Here is a 22552-nt window from a genome sequence, read left to right as displayed (position 1 = left end):
TTATAATTTCATGCTCCACTTTATTCTTTGTCAAATATTTTTCATTTGTGTGTGTGTGTGTGTGTGTGTGTGTGTGTGTGTGTGTTCCTGCTCTGTCCATGTGTTTTGAACTGCAATTAGAGAAAAGGATATTGAGTTATTACCCAGTAGTTTTGGATTTTAAAATGACCATGGTTGGCGAGGATGCTTATTATTTAAGGAGCTAATATCCTCAATTTTAGGTTACCCTAGCTTGTGTTTTTTTTTTTTTTAGCAGCTCATGTGGTCTTTTTAAATGACCATTAGGAAAAATAGGTATCCTATTCCAATTGTATATGTGCTGGGGAATTGGATGGCTCAGGAGATGACTAATGGGACTCTAGACCTTTCTGTCTTTAGGTCACCTCCTTGAATCTGGACTACATCATAAGTGGTCCAAGTCCTGACCATCTGGCAGCCATTGAGTGGCTGTGGTAATGAAATTGGTCTCGGTCCAGGTCTTAGTCGACAGGTGTTCACATCGTAAGTGACACTAATTGACTTCCTACTCTTTCAATTTGGAAGATGGTGGACTGTCACTGAGCCGGTGATGGGGAAGGAGTTATTCATGATGTATTCAGAGTCCAGCGAAAGCCAAGGAATTCAGGGCCTTGAGCTGGCACCAACCTGGCACCTCACAAATATTGTACTTGTCTCTTATGGGTTCCATTAGCCTCAGAAATAAAAAAAAAAGTAGCAATCTAATTTCAAAAGATTTACAATAACTCAGAATGGCTAATGCTGCTTTTCTGTAGGTCTAGGACCCTCGTGTGTTGAGGTTTTTCTCTTCCTCTCGTATTATGGTATTTGGATGCCTCCTATGAAGATTCTATGTAAGGAAGAAAGAAAGAAAATTGCATTCTGGGCCTCTATGATAATATCAGGCAGACTCTTTGTTTCTATTCTTTCAATTTCTTCTTTGTTTTGGGGTTGATCACCAGGTCACCCAGTCGTAACACATGCTATGGAGAATGTGGTAAGTCTGTCTTCAATGCTCTTGAGAAATGAAGACCAAGGTGGAGAAGTAACTTTGAGACCTTTTATTAACAATAAATTTCAGTACACAGGGTTCCGAGGCTTCATCCAGCACATACTCTTGACATTGTTCCAGGCGTCTGAGTCCAGAATAAGCTACCATTTATTCACTCTCACTCGGAGCCTTGACCTGAGGGTAATTTGGCCTGGCTTGGAGGCCAGGTATTATTCGTATTATTAGGAGCACTAGCATGAGTAGTAGTGATGCTAATTAGTACTGGTAGTACTAGGAGGAGTAAAATTTTGTTCCCTGAAGTTTATCGAAAACTCTTTTTTTTTTTTTTTAACTACACACATTATTTGGATGTCCCCGTAGCAAGGGGCAAAGAAAGCCACACTCCTGAATCAGTTATCGCACTTACAAAGTCAAGATGACAACAGTCACAATGGATCTATTTATTGAAACAGACGACTCTTTTAGCAGAATGATCAATGTCTTACCTCTTTCTGAAAGGCTTTTCAGGGGTAGGAAATCATCGGGCATCTGATATAAAGTAATGAACAAGGCCTTTTATTGGTCAGTTTCTGGAGCAGGCTTTTAAGCATGTCTGCCTGTAAATGTAGAAACCTGAGTGTGGAAAGTAAAAGGCGAGAGCAAAAGATTTACTGGGCGCATCTATCTTCCTGGCTTTTAGAGTCTTTGTGATTAATACATCTTTAATAGGGGACTGATCTAGATGCTTCGCATGTCAGAAAGCTAAATGTTACAGCATTGTCTCCTTGCTTCCAAACACAGCAGGACGATTAGCAGCTGTCTGAGTAACAAAGACAACCTGAAGCCCACAGCACAGCTTTTATTTTCCAGATTTGGAAGGCTCCAAGCTCTCCAAGAGCCGAGTTGACAGCTCGAGGAATAGAAGCCTTGATTCAGAGCAGCTAACCCTTTGCTACTCTCTATGCTGTATTTCTGCTCAGCAGAACAGAACCTTTCCTTTCCACCATCCTCCGGATTCCAGAATAAGTTTGGCAGACAGACGTTGTTGGGCATGGAGGGGCTCACGTTGCCCAAGGCTCGTCCTCCTGTCCCATCAAGACACATGCAAACTCATTGCAACTAAGAGCTTTTCCTTGATACTTTTCAACCTCCTGAGAAGCAGTGAGAAGGTTCATCTTCCTAGCGGCATTCAGAGAAAACAAAATATCTAATTTTTTATTCTTGCTAAACTTTGCCCATTCCCTTATCTTAAAACGGTTGCCTTGCTCAGGCAAATTCTTACAAATTGCCTTCCAGTAGCAAGACTTGTTTTCCTATTTGCCTCAAACTGGCATTCGTACTTAACAGGAAATACACACTGAATCCTGCCATGTTTCTGTTGGCAAATGTTGGGCTACCCTGATTGGAACCTGCCAACAAGTTTCTTAGTAAGCAAATAGAAAGTAAAACAAGCCGCTCTCAGAGGAAACAGAATACACACTTGAACTACAGCAGAGACACTCGGTGCCCCTAAGCCACCCCGTTATTCTGGGGGATACGTGCCTCGGTTCCAAGTTGAGCTGTTACTCACTTGTGATTCTACAACTGACGGTATGGCTATACAGGTAGTAATGCTAATTTAAGATGGTAATTGTTATTTTATTTTATTTTTTTATGTTTTTAATGTTTATTTCCTTTTGAGAGGGAGAGAGACAGAGCGCGAGCAGGGGAGGGGAAGACAGAGAGGGAGACACAGAATCCGAAGCAGCCTCCAGGCTCTAAGCTGCCAGCGCAGGGCCCGACCCGGGGCTCGAACTTGGGAACCACGAGATCAGGCGCCACTAAGATAATAATTTTTAAAAAGTAAGGGGTGCCTGGGTGGCTCAGTCGGTTAGGCATCCGACTTCAGCTCAGGTCATGATCCCGTGGTTGGTGAGTTCCAGGCTCACGTCGGGCTCTGTGCTGACAGCTGATCTTCTGTCTCCCTCTCTCTCTGCCCCGTGTGCATGTGCAGGCAGGCTTTCTCTCTCTCTCTCTCTCTCAAAAATAAACCTTAAAAAATAGTAAAACAAGCATTTAATTAATACCTTTTCTTTACTACAGAGAGCAGGGATTGCTGTACGGCTCAAATGTGAAACAGAACGATTAACTGGTTAGAAAAGTCCTAAGTTGTTGGGGCGCCTGGGTGGCGCAGTCGGTTGAGCGTCCGACTTCAGCCAGGTCACGATCTCGCGGTCCAGGAGTTCGAGCCCCGCGTCGGGCTCTGGGCTGATGGCTCAGAGCCTGGAGCCTGTTTCCGATTCTGTGTCTCCCTCTCTCTCTGCTCCTCCCCCGTTCATGCTCTGTCTCTCTCTGTCCCAAAAATAAATAAACGTTGAAAAAAAAATTAAAAAAAAAAAAAGTCCTAAGTTGCAAAAACTTAGATCTTTCGTGACACCTTTAGACCTTTACCCAAAAGATTAAACATTTTGGATGGGTCTAATATTAATTTTCGTATTCCATCCCTAATACCCTTAGTTTACGCTTTTCTTTGTCTTTTATAGCCTTTTGATTATGAAATGTACACACATACAGAAGAGTGGATGAGACATAAACATATAGTCAATGAATTATCCCAAAGCGAACACCTGTGCCGCCATAAACCAGGGCAAAGACTAGAACGTCGCCAACCTTCCACAGGCTTGCCCCGTACTCCCTCCACCTTCCCTAGCTTCACATGCTGTTGTTTTATTTTGCAGTTGAATTTTTCCATTTTAGACAATTCTTCCCTTAGCCCTCTAAGTAGTTCTCTCATGAGGTGATCCATCTGTAAAAGCTTTAAGCTTTGTCTAGACACAGAGGTCACGTCTAAATTACCTCTGGATTTCTGGCAAGCAGGAATGCACATAGGTGGCCCTGCACCTGACTGACGTAGAGCAGACCTAAGATTTGCTCTGTTGCTAACGCTGCTGCAGGAGAGCAAGCCATTTAACGTTCAGATCTCTCATTTCTTACCAGTGCAAGGAGGGGAGAGACCAGAGGCCTTTTGTGGCTCAGGGGTTGAAAACTGTGGGCTCCGGGACCGGACTTGAGAATTCTCTGTTTATATGCTGTCACTCGGGGCAAGCTCTTCAAACCCTCTGTGCCTTCGTTTCCTGATCTGTAAAAGGAGAACAATAATAATACCTGCCTCATAGGGTTTTCGTGAGGGCGATAGGATTAATTTATTCAAGGCCTTTGAAACAGTGCTGGGCACGTAGTAGTTACTCAATAAATGCTCACTTGTTGAGTGTGTGTTTACAGGCACGTGATACGGTAGGAGGATTGTATGCTTTTGAGGCAGGCACTCTTGGGCTTAAAAATTTCATTTTATAGCGCCGGTCCGATCACTGAACTTCCGTGTCTTACCTAAGTTTGCAGATATGAATTCAAAGGGGATAATTATAAGCGCTTCAGAGGAGATGCAAGGATGAAGCGATGTTACCTGTGTGCCCAAGGGCCTCACCGAGGAGACCAGTATTTGCTCATTTGCCCATTCTTCTCTGTTTTCCTCCAATTCACGTGGCCCAGGCCACGCCAGCTGGTAACTAGGCAACGAAGAGGAACCCTTTTCTGAAAAGAAAACTCAACCGAGCCATCTGGAGAACACCACTGTCTTTTCCCGTTTAACGTTAAGACGAGCTCAGCGGAATCTTTGAGCCCAGGAATGTGGGACTCTGCTGAATCCACTCACGGGTAAAAGACCCGTGGCCAATCGTGTCCCTGCAAACCCGCATCTTCTATTCCGGGTAGGGCCGACCTCAGGGCCGCGCTCGCCAGAGGAGTGCGTCCATATCTGCTCACGGTGCATGGTCATAGGTGCATCCCCAAGAGGGGACCTGAAGGCCATTCAGGCAGCTTTAGACCACCGCTCAATCTTCTGTAGCCACAATACACTACACTTTAGTTAGTTATTATGTGAAAATGGTATTCGAAAAATGCCTTTTTTTCTTTTTGCCAAATGGCTACACTTTACCTGAATGAATATCTGCTGTAACCCCAAATGTCAGTGAGTAGGCTAACTGACATTTAAAATTATTTCTTAGGGGCGCCTGGGTGGCTCTGTCGGTTAAGCGTCCGACTTTGGCTCAGGTCACGATCTCGCGGTCCGTGAGTTCGAGCCCCGCGTCGGGCTCTGTGCTGACAGCTCGCAGCCTGGAGCCTGCTTTTCGATTCTGTGTCTCCGTGTCTCTCTGACCCTCCCCCGTTCATGCTCTGTCCCTGTCTCAACAATAAATAAACATTAAAATTATTTCTTGGGGCACCTGGGTGGCGCAGTTGGTTAAGCGTCCGACTTCAGCCAGGTCACGATCTTGCGGTCCGTGAGTTCGAGCCCCGCGTCGGGCTCTGGGCTGATGGCTCGGAGCCTGGAGCCTGTTTCCGATTCTGTGTCTCCCTCTCTCTCTGCCCCTCCCCCGTTCATGCTCTGTCTCTCTCTGTCCCAAAAATAAATAAACGTTAAAAAAAAAAATTATTTCTTGCCCAAGTTACAGCCAGCGCGTGGTGATGAGGGAGGGGTTGGTGGGAGAGCTTTCAAGACGGACGTGGGCATCAACATCCAGCGGGCAGACTGTAAGTTAGAGAGGATGGAGGAACCCAAAGACGCGGGCCTAGAAGAGGAATAGTCACTTAAACCCACATTCCCTTGCTGAAATTCAGTCACATGAACCATCTGACATGTAAGGGAAATGTAGTCCCTGTCTGAGCAGCTCCATCCCAGAACAGTTATTTATTCTTTCTTTAAAAGTTTTTGAAGTTTATTTATTTTGAGAGACAGGGAGAGTGAGCAGGGGAAGGAGAGAGAGAGAGAGGGAGGGAGGGAGGGAGGGAGAGAGAGAGAATCCCAACCAGGCACTATCAGTGCAGAGCCTGATGCAGGGGTTGAACTCACGAACCGTGAGATCATGACCTGAGCTGAAACCAAGAGTCTGACGCTTAACCGACTGAGCCCCCCAGGCGCCCCCAGAAACAGTTATTTAGGGGAGGGGGCTCTCATCTTCTGGGCAGTTAGCCACAGAGGTTAATCCCAACACCTTCACCTTTCTTCTGCAGATACTTAACACGAAAGGGAAGAATATCACATTCCATCATTTAAAATATGGTTAATAGCTCCCTATAAAAGGTTTTTCTAAGATCACCTGCCACCCATTCCTCTGGAAAACTAAGTAAATTAAGAGTCTGAGCTTAATGTTTTGTAAAGTCTTACTCTTGGATCACTTACTGAAAGCACCAGGAGTCTCCCAAAATGAGATTCTGAAAATCGTTGTAAGCATGGGTCTGTTGTATCTTTTGGTAAGTGTTATGGTGCCCTGCTTTACTTTATATAGTATTTGTTTAAAATAGACTCTTTGTACTGACCTTGAAAAGAAATCACCTTCTGGAAAAAAAATGCATCCCTCCTATATTTTAAGAGTATGCTTAATTAATATTAATACATCCATATTTAAATATAAATGAGCTTCATTTAATCCAGAGTCTTCTAAAGGCTTCAATCGAGAATTTGGTTCTAGATCTTTTGTTGAATAGGAAAATAATTCAGTATCGATTTTGGAATCATCAACTTTTTCGGTACCTTTTTTTTTTTAATTTCTTTGATATTTATTTATTTCTGAGACAGAGAGAGACAGAGAGAGACAGTGGGGGAGGCGCAGAGAGAGAGAGGGAGACACAGAATCCGAAGCAGGCTCCAGGCTCTGAGCTGTCAGCACAGAGCCTGACGCGGGGCTTGAACTCACAAACCGTGAGATCGTGACCTGAAACGAAGTCGGTCGCTCAACCGACTGAGCCACCCAGGCGCCCCTCGGTACCTTAAAAAAAAAAAAAAATTTACAGATTTATTTCTTGACTATGATAGAATGTGCTTAGGTGCTTATTAATGGTACAGCAGCTAAAAGCTGTGGGGTGCAGAGTGGCGTTCTTACATTGGTGATTATCGAGGAGGGTGGACAGGAATGCAGTCTTAATGACTTTTACCTAAAAAATAACGGAGGGCTAACCCAGCTGATTGAGTGTATTGCAAACGAAATCATGTGTATATGAAAACACTGCGGGCGCCTGGGTGGCTCAGGACCATTCCATTCTTGCATGATCTCAAGTTCCTGAGTTCGAGCCCCACATAGGGCTGTACGCTGAGGGCACTGGATTCTGAGTCTCCTCTCTGCTCCTCCCCGGCTTGTGCTCTCTCTCTCTCTATCTCTTTCAAAGGAAATGAATAAACTTAAAACAAAATAAAATAAAATGAAACACGGCACACTGTTGAGTACTCTAAAAGACCGCAGTGATAATAGTAAAAAAAAAACAAAACAAAATTACAGTGTTGTTCAATGCCGTTGGTCATACAAAGCTCAGAGGAGAAATCCTTCCCTCCCTTTGGTGGGATGTGAAGAAAGCAATTAATATTAGCACGAGAGTTCTTAGCATTGCTGTGACGACAAAACCCTTAATCACAAGGATATCATTAGTGTTCTGGAGCATTTAATTTTGATGCCTGACAGCGTTTTAAAATGCACAAACCTTTGATAAAGAGCAAATCAGAGCTGCGGTGTTGAAATGAGAAAGAAAGGGGGGAACAAAAACCACCTTAAGCTCCAAGTAATTAAATTTAAATATGCCATTTGCATTAAGCAGAGATATGTATAAACTTCGGGTTTATTTTTCCTATCCGTGAAAGACCCCTTAAGTAAACATCATCCCTTTACATTCAGATCCTGGGGAGGGGGAACCCCGCTGTGGTTAAGAAGTCCTTTTCCCTCTAAGCACTGGGCATTGTTGTACCACTGACATCCTAGGCTTTTGGTTTCTTGACTTTCATAAAAGGCTGTTTTCACTCTTCCTTGCCTGCAGGCTGGAGACCTTTCACTGCATCTGTTTATTTCCTGCCTTCCTCCCTCCGCCCTCCTAATTTGGGCCAGTAGTGAAATGCAGTCGGTCTGTTTCAGTGCTTTCCCCCTCCGCCCCCCCCAAGTCCTCCGAACTGTTTTTAATTCATGGCTCCTGATACTGGACCCAAGCAAACAGTTTGATGGCCCGCGGTGATTCACAGCAACTCCTTCCTGCCTTTCTTTGCTCCTTATCTTTTTTTTTTTTTTCTCCTCTCCATCCTATTTGGGTGTCAGAAGTACCAAACTGCTGCAGTAAAATGACTTGTAGGTGTTTAATGGCAAGTCATTGAGGAAGCGAATAAAAGAAAATTGTAGCACTCGCGTCGGTGGGGAGCAAGGAGAACTGCTGAGCTTTGAACCAAAGAAAGTTAAATTTACCATTTGCTTAAAAGGAGCCTCCTCTGTTTGACATCAAAGCATCTCCTGTAATTCTTCCTTGTGAAATGTACCACCGTTAGAGAGTCATGATAGAGCCCCCGAATCTGTGCTGTTTCTGTCTATCAAAAACACACAAGGAGATAAAACCCACATGTGCTTTCTGCGTGCATGGGGCCAGGTCTCCCACCAAGCGTAACCACAGGTACGTAGCAAATGGGGATTCTATTCAGAAAGCATTCTCAGTTTCCCAGGGATGTGTGGAATTCTGAATACAGAATTATTTGAAGGGGGGGGGATAATTTATGTTGGCTTTCTAGTAGAAAGCTCAGATCATTCAACCTTCAAACTTTGGTGAGTTTTCTTTTTCCTTTCATCCTCAATGGTTTTTGGTCCATCTTTAAAAAAATGATATTTCATTACCATTGTATTTGTTTTCCATTTTACTTGTTTTCAATGAGTGTGCAGAAAGATATCTGTTCCACATGCTTAATCTTGCTGCCCTTAACCTGATTACATAGGGTTCTGTACTCTATTACCCTGACACTTCATCAGTGATGTCCTTTCAGTGGGATTTCGGGGATCCACGTGGTACCTAATGGCTTCTTCTTTGTTCACATTAGCGCATCTTTGGAGATCACTCTGGTCTTACAAAACAAGACAGATGCTTAGGGCCCTTTCTGGATTCAGGATTATGACTTGGTGGGAGAGATTTCACCACCACGGTACCTTTGTGGTTAGGAGAACTATTTACATACCCTCCGGATATAGAGGTGAAATCCAGAGAGGACTGTCAACACCTCCGTCAACCAAAAGAACAAATCCCTCAAAATGCTGTCTGTAACAGGTGCAGTGAAAACTAGTTTTAATGTCAACTCCCATTTGAATGACATTTTACAACCTGTGTGCTGGAAAGAAGTTCAGAAGCATCTCATGTCTCTTAGAAAACAGAGACTCCGTTTATAATTAGAATTGTCCTTTGCTTTAGTCCTAATTGTCAATAGCTTAGTTAACTTAAATAGCAGAACCAGACCCACAAAAGGTCATCTGAAACAGGTGCAGATAAAAAGTTGTTGTAGGGATGACTTACTTCTGGTACTTTATATTTAGAAAACATTTCAGTGTCCACAAAGATTTTTTTAAGCTCTGTTTTCACATTTAGTTCACTTTTATCCATTTGACAAATTTATAGAGCACTCACTGTGTGCCAGACACGGTCCTGAATAGTTTGGATATAGATATGAACAAGGGAAAGCTCCACTTTTGTGGAGTGTACATTCTCGTAACTCACACGCTTGTATCTGAGAGGAAGGTGGTTCAGAAATGGGAGAATGGAGTGAAGTTTGAGCGACTTGCCCAAGACGGCAGCTGGTAAATTTCAAACCCAGCATTTTGCCCCCAATCCTTCTAGAAGTCATTGGTCTTCCCACCAAATTACTAAAGCAAAGAATACTTGTAAGTATATGAATCAAATATATTTTCATCTTTATCTCATTTCACATGTCCTAGATGAGCCCTCCGTGCTCACAGAGTCAGAGTGCTAAGTGTTTTCTTGAAATTTCCAGTCATACGTGGAGCAGGTACACCTCTTTTCAGCCATCTTTCACCTTTCTGCCTCTTGTTTGTCCCTCCTAATCTTGACCGTGTTTCACCGACTGTACTCCAAATCCTTCTAGAGTTCTTTCTGCAATTTGCGATGCCCTCCTGCCTATTCTGACTTCTCATCTCAGCCACTATCTTTATTTAGCCAGATAGCGCTTAACTGTCTAAACATAAATGCCTCCTTAGCTCTTTGGATTTTAAGTTCTTCGAGCAGAGGCTTAAAGGGCATTTGTCGAATGACTGAACGGTTATGTCAGCGCGATTTGTAAGCGAAAAGGAAAGGAAATAGAGAATATGGTTTGGATTAAAAACTGCCGAACACCCTTGAGATTAATGGGATGTGGTCTCAGATGACAGACAGCATCTCGGGACAGGAAAGTGGACATCTGTCGGTCATTGGAAATACTGCTCCTAACACTTGAAAATTAAGGACTTAATTGAATTAAGTCACAAACCTTTCTTTCAAACTACCCCAGAGTAGTTCTTGCCTTTGTGATTTTCACATCCATCAGTCACCTTTCTCAACCATGTTACTGTTGACTAGCATGACCAGCTGTCCTAGTTGTGTGTTATTCCAAAATTCTAGCCACGGAAGAATTCTTCCTTATGTCCGGGGGCACAAAACTTTCCTTAAAGCAAACATCTGTTTTATGAGGGAAGTCTGTGGGTAGGTAGGAATGCTTCCAACCTAAGACGTGTCTTTTTCTTCAACTGAGGATACTTTCATCAGCCTTCCGCTTCCTCCCGACTTTTCCTCTGACTCTTCAGCAGGTGTATTGCGTGTCTAAAACCACAGTGGGGTAAGGAAGCGCCCACCTCACCTCGTACTTCTGTCCGTCACTATGGGAGAATCTGGAAAAGAAGAGGTTACCAGGAACTGTCTCCTCTTGAGTTCTGGAAAATGGGTGTCTTTTTTGTGAGACTATCATAAAAATTTCCTTTGGCTCCTGGGTGGCTCAGTCAGCTGGGCATCGGAATTCGGCTCAGGTCATGATCTGCGGTCCACGAGTTCGAGCCCCGCACTGGGCTCTGTGCTGACAGCTCAGAGCCTGGAGCCTGCTTCGGATTCTGGGTCTTCCTGTCTCTCTGCCCCTCCCTCTCTCTCTTTCTCTCTCTCTCTCTCTCTCTCAAAATAAATAAACTTAAAAAACAAGCTGATGGATACGATGGGTCTTAATTTGATACCAAGGACTGGATTTGATTCCGATTTGTCTGCCTCTTCTTAACTTTTCCTTGTTCTCTTGGTGCTCACTAAGTATGTGCTTAGTGGATGAGTTAGTCAGTACTGAGGAAAAACTATGTGTCCACGGTTTTCAGAATGTAAGCCAGAGAACTGAGAGGCAAGCAGGACCTTTTTTCTGCTTGGTGTTTTATTTTATTTTTTTAAGTTTTTTTTTTTTTTAATTTATTTTAAGAGAGAAAGAGAAAGAATGAGGGAGGGAGGGGGAGAGAGAGAGAGAGATAATCCCAACCAGGCTCTGCACTGACAGCACGGAGCCTGACATGGAGCTCAAATGGACGAACCTTGAGATCGTGACCCGAGCTGACACCAACAGTGGACACTCAACCGACTTGAGTCACCCAGCCACCCCCTGCTTGGTGTTTTTATGTTGACCCAAATTTCCCCTATGGTGAGGGGCCCTCTTTGGAACTAAGGCACCGATTTGTTATCTTTGAGGGAGGAGAGTGTTCAATCTGTTATTCTATCAGTAGATCGTCTTGCAAATTTGTTAGCAGAGGACAGAGCCCTGGGGTGTCTGGACCCGGGATCCGAAACCTTTCTAATTTGCAAGGACTCGACAGGATTTACCAAAATGTGGAAACATCCCAATGGTGGCGTCAGAGATCATGTTAGTGAAAGCCCACGTGGACCGTTCTGTAATACTGAGTTACCCTGTGTGAAAGTTTGTTTCTTCCCGGTTCTCTCTCAGTGACTCCAGAATCTCAACCTGGCGCGGGGATTATCCTTAATGCGGCTCTCACCCGGGGCTAATCTCTATTTTTGGTAAGGCACGGAGAGGAGGCAAGAATGTCCAGCAAACCTTGATAGCATTGTTTACTTCCATATTCATTTTTATGGCTACCCGCTATTAACTGCCAGGGATAGCAAGATTTCATGTATATCAGGAATGGGGCTTTCTTTTTAAGTACAACTCGAGTCAATAGAGGGTGTTGGCTCAAGAAAAATATCGCTGAAAGCACGGTACCCGTTGCAGAGGGATGCGGCAGCAGCTACACGGACGGCTTGAGAAAACGAGCTCGGGGACCATTGGGGTAGGAGAACGATCGAGAAGTGCCATTGCCAGCTACCTCATCTGGGGAAGCGAGCTGCAGCCGGGCCCACGTGGCAGGCGATGGCTTCCAGATGTGGAGTTGGAGGCTGGATTGGAAGCAGGGTAGGAAGGGCGAGGGGAGAACCCCCTACGTGGCTTACGATGTGGCGCGGAGCCAGATTGCCTCTTTCCTCCAGAGTGGCAGTGCGGTGAAGCCCAGAGTTTTCCAGACTGGTGTTCTTTGTGCCAGCGAAGGTAAGACGCTCTCCTCCGGGGAAGGAAGGGCTGCCCTGTTAGACTGCTGTGCAGTTGGTATATTTCCTCAATCTCACTTGGCCACGGAATGCCTTTGTCCCTGTGGCCTGGTACCCAGGCTTTCCTGAACACGTCCGTTCAGAAAGACTTCAGACATGACAGCCACACGGCATAATACCTTTCGGGAATTAGAAGGCCGCTGCATTTCTCTTTCTGTCTCGTTTTCTCCCGTTTTTACGACAGCCGAGCCAGAGCGCGCACTGTTGGTTTATTTGCACATCTGTGCGCACGGATTCTCCGCCTCGAGCCGCATTAGGGATAGTCTATTAGTGCGCGTGGTTGTGTTGTGAACTCCCTGCCTGCGATATTGTGAGCACTTCGGTTGCATTCATCTTCCCCTTCAGTGGGCCCGGACACCCTGCCGCCCCACCTTCTAAAATGGCAATCAGGTTCATGGCCCACGTGCAGCAGTTTAGCGGTAACCCAACCAGAGAGAAACCCAGCTCAGTTCGTCAGTGCGCCCCAAGGGCAGCCGGGCAATTCTTTCCCGAGGAATCTGCCACTTATCAGGATCTGACCCAGGCCGTTTCTGAGAGAAAGTCCATTTTATAACTTTATGATCCACCCCCCCACCCCATCCCCCCACCCCCACCCCCACCCCCACCGCTTTCTTTCTAAAGCCCTTGCTTTTCTGTTTCCCTTTCCAATCCCGAACATCGGAGTTTAAAGAGCCCCTTTTTATGGAGTGTATGCTAAAGTGCTCTGTTAGGCAATGTATCTATTACCTGGAGTGAACTAGCTTTTCACAGCCGGGCAGCTTTCTTAGCCTTCTTGCGATCTCCGTATTTCAGGAAGTCACTGCTGGCATTTTGCTGGACAATGGTTCCGTGTCAACCGGGAAGGAGAGAGAGAGAGAGAGAGAGGGAAAACGTGCGTGTGCGTCTGTGTGTGTTGGGGGAGGGAAGCCTAATGCCGCTAATGAGCACATTTCCGGTTTTCATTTTCTTCAGATGTTCAGTGGCTTCCATATGGCTGCGGCACACAGCTCTCTGTGCATCCAGTTGGGTACTGTTACTAACCCTGGGGTTGCCTTTGATGGAGGACATGTGTATCCACTGTATCTTTCACTTGTGTTTGTGCCTGAGATTCAGTCTGGAATAACTTCTGGGGAGAAGGAGAGGGAGAGAGAAATAGGGCAGGGTGGGGGCGTGTGCCCGCGCGTGGGGACGCGCACGCGCCCTCTTGAAGCACCCCTAGGGGAGATGCCAGGCTGCCCAATCCAGGCCTCCGGGAGGTGCTCCCTGCTGGATCAACTTGAGCTGGAAGGTTCCCCTGTGGGATGATGGCATCTCTGGTTGCTTTCCTTAACATCAAGATACCTGTCAGATATGGTCAAGCGTGTTTGAAGTTAGCCCCAGCTCATTTTTAGTGACAATTAATTTTCACGTGTTCTCTTGTTTCCTCTGAGTTAGGGTTTGGCTGTCGTGTGTGTGCTGGGAAAGAGCAGGACACTATGATGTTGCTCCCCAGGGGCCATTGTTTGATGTCTGTTTCCGCGTTTTCCCCCGATTTGGTAACAAACAAGAATACGCATTCAATTTAGGAAGAGCCCCCTAATCTCTGGTTGTACAGACCAGCTTTGTTAGGTAAGATTACAGATTTCATGAATGCCCCTCTCCTCCCTGTAATGGCACATTTGTGTCATTGTCAGTCACAGCAGAGCTCGACAACAGTGGGCTGGAGATGTGACCGTCACAGGGAAGAAGAGGGCAGTCTGGTTTTAAAGATCTCAAAATACCCCCCTCCCCCCCGACAACACACCCGGTAGAGGACCGTTTCTGTGTCTGTTTTCGGGGAATGAAGAAAGTTTGCTCCTCAAGAGGCAAAAGCAAGATCTCAGCTTCTGTAAAAATAGCTGCAAAACGTCACACATGTGCAGAGGGAACATCGTCGCTTTATTTGGCTTCATCATAATTTGCATCATCGTGCCACACGGCAGACGTAGCTACAATGGAACAGTACTTTTATCTATGTTGGAAAGGATGTAGATTCTTTGCATGTCCTACAGTACTCCGGGAAGAGTTGCAAATTCCCCTGCTGGTATAAAATTAAAGATCTGTAAGATGACTCTGGAGGTGGGGTGAGGTGCAGTTTTACTCAGCTCAAGAGGAGCTCTTCCAGTGCCTTTCCTGGCTTGCCAAAATAAAGAAGCAGGCGGTGTTCTCTGTACCTCCAGCCTTTTGTGAGACATGGCTGCAAGCTCTTTGGAGGTGACGCCACAGGCCTGTGGACCGACCAGGCTCTTACTTCAGAGGTTATCTTTCTAAGACAAACCATATGCCACAGTATTGAAGAGAACCATACGACTGGTACGCCTCTGTCCTGGGAAGGAGTGAAATGGGGACCGGCGGGGGGGACGACAAGACAATCCTTGACACTCTTCTTAAGTAGAATGAAATTATTGACTGAGACCGCCATTTTCTTCCCCGTTAAAGCAAGATGTCTTTTGTTTTCGTTTGTTTGTTTGTTTGTTTTCCCAATAGCACCATCGTCCATTGCTTTGGTCCAGGCTAAAGAAGTCACAAGGTACAGTGTTGCTCTGGCTTGGCTGGAACCAGATAGACCCAATGGGGTGATCTTGGAGTATGAAGTCAAGTATTACGAGAAGGTATTACTTGGATGAGCAAGCTTCCTTCCTTCCTTCTTTCTGTTCCTTCCCTCCCTCCCTCCCTCCCTCCCTCCCTCCCTCCCTTTCTCCCTTCCCTCCTTTCTTCCTTTGTCTCTCTAGTTCTTAGCCAGTTGTAAATCCAGAGTACCAGTGAATTTCAAAACCAAATGCATTTTGTTCCCCGATCGAATCCAATTATGAATTTTATGTATTAAATCAGTTATCTTGAAAAATAGGAAAAATACATTGTGTTCTAATATAACCATTTTTTTTTCTTTCGAGTAATGGGAATCAAGATAGCAAAGAAGTTCTTATGTATAAGCCTTCTATCAGTGAGAGTGACTCATAAAAGTCGAAATAATGATCTGTTTAAGTAGATCACTGCTATTCAGAATCAAGGTGTGGGTTTTGATGACTTTTAATAGAAAATCGGGGAAGGAAAATTACATTTTTCAGCCTCTTAAAGTTATAGAAAGACATTATTTTTACAAATAACTTGTCTCTCATAAAGGACAGGATTCTGAAGAGAGCTATTTGCATTCGAGATTGTCTAGAAAATGAACAATTGACTTCTCTTTCTTTTTAAAGATAATCACTTATTGGCTTCCTTATTAAAAGCAGAAAAGGGACAGGATTTATTTTTCACTGAAACCAGATTACAACATTTTTGACATTTTCTAGACAGAAAATAGAAAAAGACAAGAGAACTTCTTACAGCTATTTCTCTTAAATTGTCAACTGTGGAGTGAGAAAAGCCACCAACCATCGTCTGATGTTCTTTTCAAAAAAGATTATAAGTAAAGGTCTGGATATGGTCAGCGTCAACGGTGATCATACCTGAACTCCACGTGTCTTTCCACATCCAACATGTAACAGTGGTACTTCCCACATCAAAGAGACTATAAGGTTTAGAGAGTTTAGCAATCTCTACTTACTTTCAACTTCTGAGCGCCCTAGCCTGGTTCCTTTAAAATTGGGCCTAGAATAGGTGAGGGATTTATTTACCACCTTCCCCCATTTTGTCATCCCCACGATGCAGGATCAGAATGAGCGAAGCTACCGGATCGTCCGGACGGCTGCCAGAAACACGGATATCAAAGGCCTGAATCCTCTGACTTCCTACGTGTTCCATGTGCGAGCCAGGACAGCAGCCGGCTATGGAGACTTCAGTGAGCCCCTAGAGGTCACGACCAACACAGGTATCAGCTGCTGAGGCCCTTTTTTACAGTCTAGGTGAAATCACATTACAGTGAAATCCAAGGGGCCGTACCTCATTTTTGGTCAGGCAAACATTCTGTGGCAACGAACACTGCGTGGAAATAAGATGTCTGTAACTTGGAAAATCCCACGCTATTTGGAAAAGAGCATTTTTCGTATTATCTAACCTGTCTTTTTGTATGATTGAAAATGTTTTCTTCTTCTTCTTTATTTTTTTATCTTTTTATTTTGAGTCTTCTATAAACAATGAAAGACGGGGCTGCCAAGTGGACCGATTGAGCCTTGCATAGCTCTCTTACATTAAGATAGGAAGTTTTCTCCCTGGGAAGAGTAAAGAAGGGGCCCCTTTTCCCCCCCTTTTATTTCTTTCTAGGAATCTGTTTTAACCAAGTCAGATCGGTTTTTTTTTTTAAAGCCTCTTTGGACCAATATATCAAATCTTTCAACATTGTGAGTTGGCCCAACTAATTGATTGAATGGCAAATGTTAACAAAGGACATGCCCGATGAATAAGCAGTTTCCATACGATGGCTCCCCCTGTGTAATTAACCAACCAAAGTTGAGCTTACTTGAGAAGGAGACGGTAGAGAAGAATTTTCAACGTCAGTTCTAGAAAGTAATTTTATTCACAAGTTGTGAAATAAAATATGAATATAAAAACAGAAGAGGAAGTACTCTAGAATTGAATCTGAAGGGGGTTGACATTTTGGGGGGATATTCCTGGAGGGCTTCAAAGAGGACGTGGCTTTTGAGCTGGGCAATAGTTAGCAGGGTTTTGATAGATTTGGGGTGAGGGGTGGGTAAGTATTCAAACCTGCTTGTCGTTTTTGAAATTTCCAAGTGTGCTTCTCACTAAGGAACGCACCAGATCATTAAATAAGCGTTAGGGCTGAAACTAGAAACGGAAAGAAGAAAAAACAATGGGCGGTAATGTTTACCAGGGGATTTAAGAAGAATCTTGTGGTTGAAGTTCTTCATGCAGTTATACAGAGAACGTCTTCATCCCATTGAAGCTCTCCTAGAAATCCCATTGTGTAAGCACTTACCGAAGGGCAAGAGAGGCTCTGAGCGGTCCACATGGCTTCAGCACTTTGGAACTTGTGCCCCAGGCAGACAGACGTTCTAGCTCCTGGGACCTTCCCAGAAGTGATTGTTGTGTCACTGTCTTTGCCAGTGCCCTCCCGGATCATCGGAGATGGGGCTAACTCCACAGTCCTCCTGGTCTCCGTCTCAGGCAGTGTGGTGCTGGTGGTCATTCTCATTGCGGCTTTTGTCATCAGCAGGAGGTAAGCACTTAAGCCACTCACTGCCCACCCCACCCCCCATCTCGGGTTTTTATGAGGGAGCTTTTTGTCTCCTCCCCACAAAGCCCAGGCTTTTGATTAACATCATAAACAGGGCATGTGCGGTGGCCAGCTCCTTGCTCTTGGCTTTGATCTCCCCACGTCCCTGCTGGAGCTGTTGGCTGTGACTGGTGGCAGCTGAGAGTCCTGGAAAGACCCAGCTAATTCCTGGAAACCCAGCCGAAAAGCAAGCCAATGAGAGATTTCTAGATACTCTGAGCTGGAAGGTGTTACATTTATACCTCTCTTAAGCTCGGACTTACTGCCAAAGCAAAAAAGAAGCCATATAAAACGTGGGTCCAAAATTTGAGCCCTACCATTGGTCAGCTCTATTACTTAAACTCTTTCCGTCTTTTTTCCCCTTTTATAAAGTAGGGATAGAGGATCTTAGAAGATCTGCCCGTAAGAGTTACTGACAGAATTTTGATGGGTAAAGTAGAGAAGTCAGCACACAGTAGGTGCTTCAACGTGAGTTCGGTGAATAATAATTGCAACCAAAGCAAATAATTGGGCTCCGCGCTCAATCTTCTTTCAGGAAAGGCCATCAACAAGGAGAACCGTTAAGCATGCTGTGGGCATCGCACTGTTCTTGGAGATGAATCTAAAACAGCAGATTACTTGTTCTTCTGTGAAAGTCTACAAACTAACTTGATACTTGAAAAACAATCTAGAAAAGAGAGGGAGAAATGAAAATGACCAGGCAGCCCATGTTTTTGATTATTGCCCTCCCCAGAGGCTCCCGAGGAAATGGGCGGGGGAAGCGGGGGGGGGGGGGCGGGGGGACGGCCACTTAGCTCCAATATGTGCCCACTTCTAGGCTTCTCCAACCTTCACTCCCCTATGCTGTCCACTATTTCACAAGGTGGAGCTTTTGGCAAAACAAATTTAAAAAATTAAAAAAAAAAAAGCAGAACCTGGGGATGTCAAAAACGATCATCTTAAACATAACCGCTTGCATGTAATAGAAGAGGAAAATGATCTCAGAAAGGCGCAGGACTGGTCTAGGATCATTGCGTTGCCTTGATAGGAGACCCACTGTTGGCTTACCCAGTAGCCATGCTTGGCTCCCTGGCTAGGGTCCGTTGTATCCTGTCTCTCTCTGCCTCTGCTGTTGGTGACCTAACTCGGTGATATCACGACAATGCCATGAGCAAGCCATTGCCACTGGCCTGAGCAAGCCATGGTGCTTTTTCCTCACTTTGTGATACTTTATAATTAGGGTGATGACTGTATATCCTGATTTGCCCGGATGGTCTCAGTTGTCACATGTATTTATTAATATCATGCCTCCTCTCCCACTGTCCCGAATGTCCGGTATTGTAGAAATCAATCACGGTCACTCTCCTACAGTATGGAACAAGAACTCATCGTGAGCAGGCACCACCTACATTTGTCATTGTGTTTGTTCTTTTCGGTGCAAAGTCCATAGCAGCATGTTTGGTTAGAGCCGTGAGTTCCATTCCGAAGAACCTCGAACGGCTTATTCCTTTTGCTCTGTTACACACATGAAACATACATAGACGTGCCTGTCGCACCCATATATTGCTATATCTCAGTCTTTGGAAATTTCAATTTGGCCTAAACAGAATTTGACTTTTTTTCTTTAAGATTTTTTTAAAAAATGTTTATTTTTGAGAGAGAGAGAGAGAGAGAGAGAGAGAGAGAGAGCATGCAAGCAGGGGAAGGGGGATATGAAGCAGGCTCTGCACTGGGCAGCAGCCAGTCCAACGCGGGGCTCTAACTCACAGACCGCGCGAACATGACCTGAGCCAAAGTCGGACGCTCAACCGACTGAGCCACCCGGGCGCCCCCAGAATTTGAATTCCAGACGGACTTACCTTTCCTGGCATTTGATTGTGGAAGTCAGTCAGGATGAACCTCTTGCTTGTCCATTGCCTTTGGGTCTTGCGTATGTCCACATGGCGGGCACACAAACACACCGGCAACTGTGTGCAATAATCTATATCCATTTCTGATGGTGGGATGGGGGGGGGGTTATGAAAATCACATGGGCTCTTGCTTTCATTATCACACATTTCCGCCTCTGAAAATTTGACGGTGCATCGCAATAATTTTTAGCAGAAAGGAAAGACATTTAAAAGTCTCAAACTACGAAAAAAATTCTTAATTTCCTCCACCTCAAAATAACATTTGGCTAAAATTCAGCACCATGTGATGCTCGGAACCATCTGAGAGGATACTCGTTTGCAGAAAGTGGGTCTCGTCTTGTGTCTCAACCTCCTCTTTGATGTTGATGGGAGCCTTCGTCTATGCGACCAGCGTTTCTTTAGCGTTACCTTTGTCTTTTCAAGTTACCTTAACGATACCAACGCAACGGGAATAATTAGGAAGAAGTCACCCCATCCTAAGTTTCTTCCGGATGTTCTGCTTTGACAAAAAGAAAGGAAAAGCGCATGAAAATGTCATGCAGGAAGACAGGCTTATTAAAAGCTTGGAGCTATAGAACATAGAATCGCAAACTTGATGACTTGATTTCCGTGCTGCCTTTATTGATCACTTTATTCTTTAGGACAGAATGGATAGGAGGATGCATCGGATTTCCAATTATGAGTCCCCACCTTCGAGAATTGAGCCTGTCGAGTTACCCAGCGATGATTCTTGTCCCTTCTCCCCCATTAAAAAAAAAATGTCACTTCCCAAGGCTGATAAACACCGCTTGGTGATTGGTCCTCAATGGATCACTTTTTAGAAAATGAAATGTCAACCCCTTGCCCTCCTATTGATTCTTCTTTAGTGTCGGCCATAAAGCTGTCACGGGAAAGCCGCCTGGAGCCAGGTAGCTGACAGGCTTTGCACCCGCGGATGCACACTCAGCTGCTTGTCCTCCGCACGCAGGCTGTGTGTTCTGTCACGCCGCAGTACAGATGTTTCAATGCGACAAGAAGAGGTGAAGAGGGAGGAGACGGGTAGTGCGGACAGAAGTCTGGTCCGTGCTTTCAGTGCGAAAGGTAGTAAGCGGCGCCCCCAAATGATCTCGCCGACCAGTCTGGAAACCAACCCGTGGAATATCCTGGCTGGAAAATGATTGGGCTGCTGCTTAACGTTTTAGAGCCACAGAATGTTGATGGCGGAGTCGGTGCTAGAGACGGAGAGACCCCCTTTTTTTTTTCCTTTATTTATTTTTGGGACAGAGAGAGACAGAGCATGAACGGGGGAGGGGCAGAGAGAGGGGGAGACAACAGAATCGGAAACAGGCTCCAGGCTCCGAGCCATCAGCCCAGAGCCCGACGCGGGGCTCGAACTCCCGGACCGCGAGATCGTGACCTGGCTGAAGTCGGACGCTTAACCGACTGCGCCACCCAGGCGCCCCCGGAGAGACCCCCTTTTAAGGTGATCCCCCTCCAATGGAGGCCCACATGATGCCATGTGAGATTTTTTTTTTTAAGAAGTAGATGGCAGGGACCCACACAGCGAGAAAAGTTTCAGCCCTTCTGATCACCTCAAAGAAAAATCTGTCTGGTGCTAATTTGTCATTGAGGAAAGAGGAAACGGCCTCAGGCTCACAGCTGGTAACTTGCTAGAATTTTTTTTTTTTTCCTTGATAGCAATTGTTTCATTTACTATATTTCCTTTCTACTGAGAAGCCTGAGCTGTAGGCGAGCCAGGGTAATCTCCATTCCTTTCTCAATGAGAAGATCCCCTTTTTCCTTTCGGCCAACTTGCGTGTATAAACCATTCAGGGAGCTCAGGGAAATCATCAAACCCCCGCATTTATAAACTTTATTTACGTATTTGAAATGATACGCTGAGTACGTTGGCTTAAGACGTATTGTATGTTTTTACCACCCACGTGATCTTAAGCTAATTACCTTACATTTTTTAGAAGCGTCTACGGTCCGTGTGTCCTCCGGCCCTTGAGTTGTAATTAGAAGACCGTGTCAGCTTTGTGGGCACACGGTGTCCTCGCTGCGGGGCCGTTTACGTGCTGTTCGCCTTGTATCTATGCGATGCTGTCCCTAGAAAGTTTCTCCCAAACCACGCGTGTGCGTTCTCTCAGAAGCATGACACCGTGTCCCCATACTGCTGCAGGTATTTCTTTGTGGTCTCCGCAGTGGAACCACTTTATTGCTAGCTAAAGTGATTTTTGAAAGGACTGTTCACAATGACATCATAAAATGCAGCGAGAAGGTCGTCACCTCCGGGACTGATGATCGAATGTGTTACAATGTGTTACGTTTCTCTGATCCCTGCTCCTTTATTCGTGATTTCATCAGGTTATCCCAAATACTCTTAATCTGGGTTGCTTTAGGCCAGTGTGCCCTTCCCCCAAATAATATTTGATTATTCGAGAAAAACTTCTAAGAAGAGGCTAGAATACAAGATGAGTCTCTCCTCTCTCTTTTGGTGATCAGAGACAAGTAGTGCCTGATAACCAGGCATGGAGGTTTTTATACTGACTTTCTTTTTTTTTTTTTTTTTCAACGTTTTTTATTTTTGGGACAGAAAGAGACAGAGCATGAACGGGGGAGGGGCAGAGAGAGAGGGAGACACAGAATCGGAAACAGGCTCCAGGCTCTGAGCCATCAGCCCAGAGCCCGACCCGGGGCTCGAACTCCTGCCCGCGAGATCGTGACCTGGCTGAAGTCGGACGCTTAACCGACTGCGCCACCCAGGCGCCCCTATACTGACTTTCTAATGATGGCTGGTTCTACTGGGTTATTGTTATGTCCATTCATGTTGGGGTATGCTGACTGTCCCCTTTTTATTAGAATTAAAGAAAAAAACAAGTGAATTGATTCTAAGACAATAAATGAGGTGGTTGCCGCAAGATTTCTGAAAACATATATACCCGTGGCTCTGGTGTAGGAAACTACTTAATTCTAACACTGGGATCTTCTGCATTAGGATCTCGAGGCCTGGCGAGGAGGTTAAACAATTAACTAAACCGAGGTCCCACAGCTACTTAGTCGCCTGATCAGGACAGGAATCCA

General features: G+C 45.1%; 1 protein-coding gene and 1 long non-coding RNA gene across 6 annotated transcripts in view; one reads left to right on the top strand and one right to left on the bottom strand.

Annotated features, from left to right (window-relative positions):
* Positions 1–22552, top strand: part of EPHA4 (EPH receptor A4) — a 153036-nt gene that overhangs the window by 100945 nt on the left and 29539 nt on the right. For all 5 annotated transcript variants that reach the window (XM_019838727.2, XM_019838728.2, XR_006583561.1 and 2 more), the window contains 3 exons: positions 14915–15039; positions 16079–16238; positions 17432–17543. In XM_019838727.2, coding sequence (XP_019694286.1) covers positions 14915–15039; positions 16079–16238; positions 17432–17543 — 397 coding nt within the window. The remainder of the gene's footprint in view (positions 1–14914; positions 15040–16078; positions 16239–17431; positions 17544–22552) is intronic.
* On the bottom strand, positions 16865–17442 carry LOC109502885. Its single transcript, XR_002161780.3, has 2 exons — positions 17304–17442; positions 16865–17152 (listed from the first exon to the last, which is right to left on the bottom strand). It is a non-coding gene; the product is annotated as an uncharacterized LOC109502885 (long non-coding RNA).

The sequence above is a fragment of the Felis catus genome, chromosome C1, assembly GCF_018350175.1.
Source record: "Felis catus isolate Fca126 chromosome C1, F.catus_Fca126_mat1.0, whole genome shotgun sequence".
NCBI classification, from domain to species: Eukaryota; Metazoa; Chordata; class Mammalia; order Carnivora; family Felidae; genus Felis; species Felis catus.
Note: the sequence above shows the minus strand (reverse complement) of the source record. Positions and strands in the feature narration are given on the sequence as shown.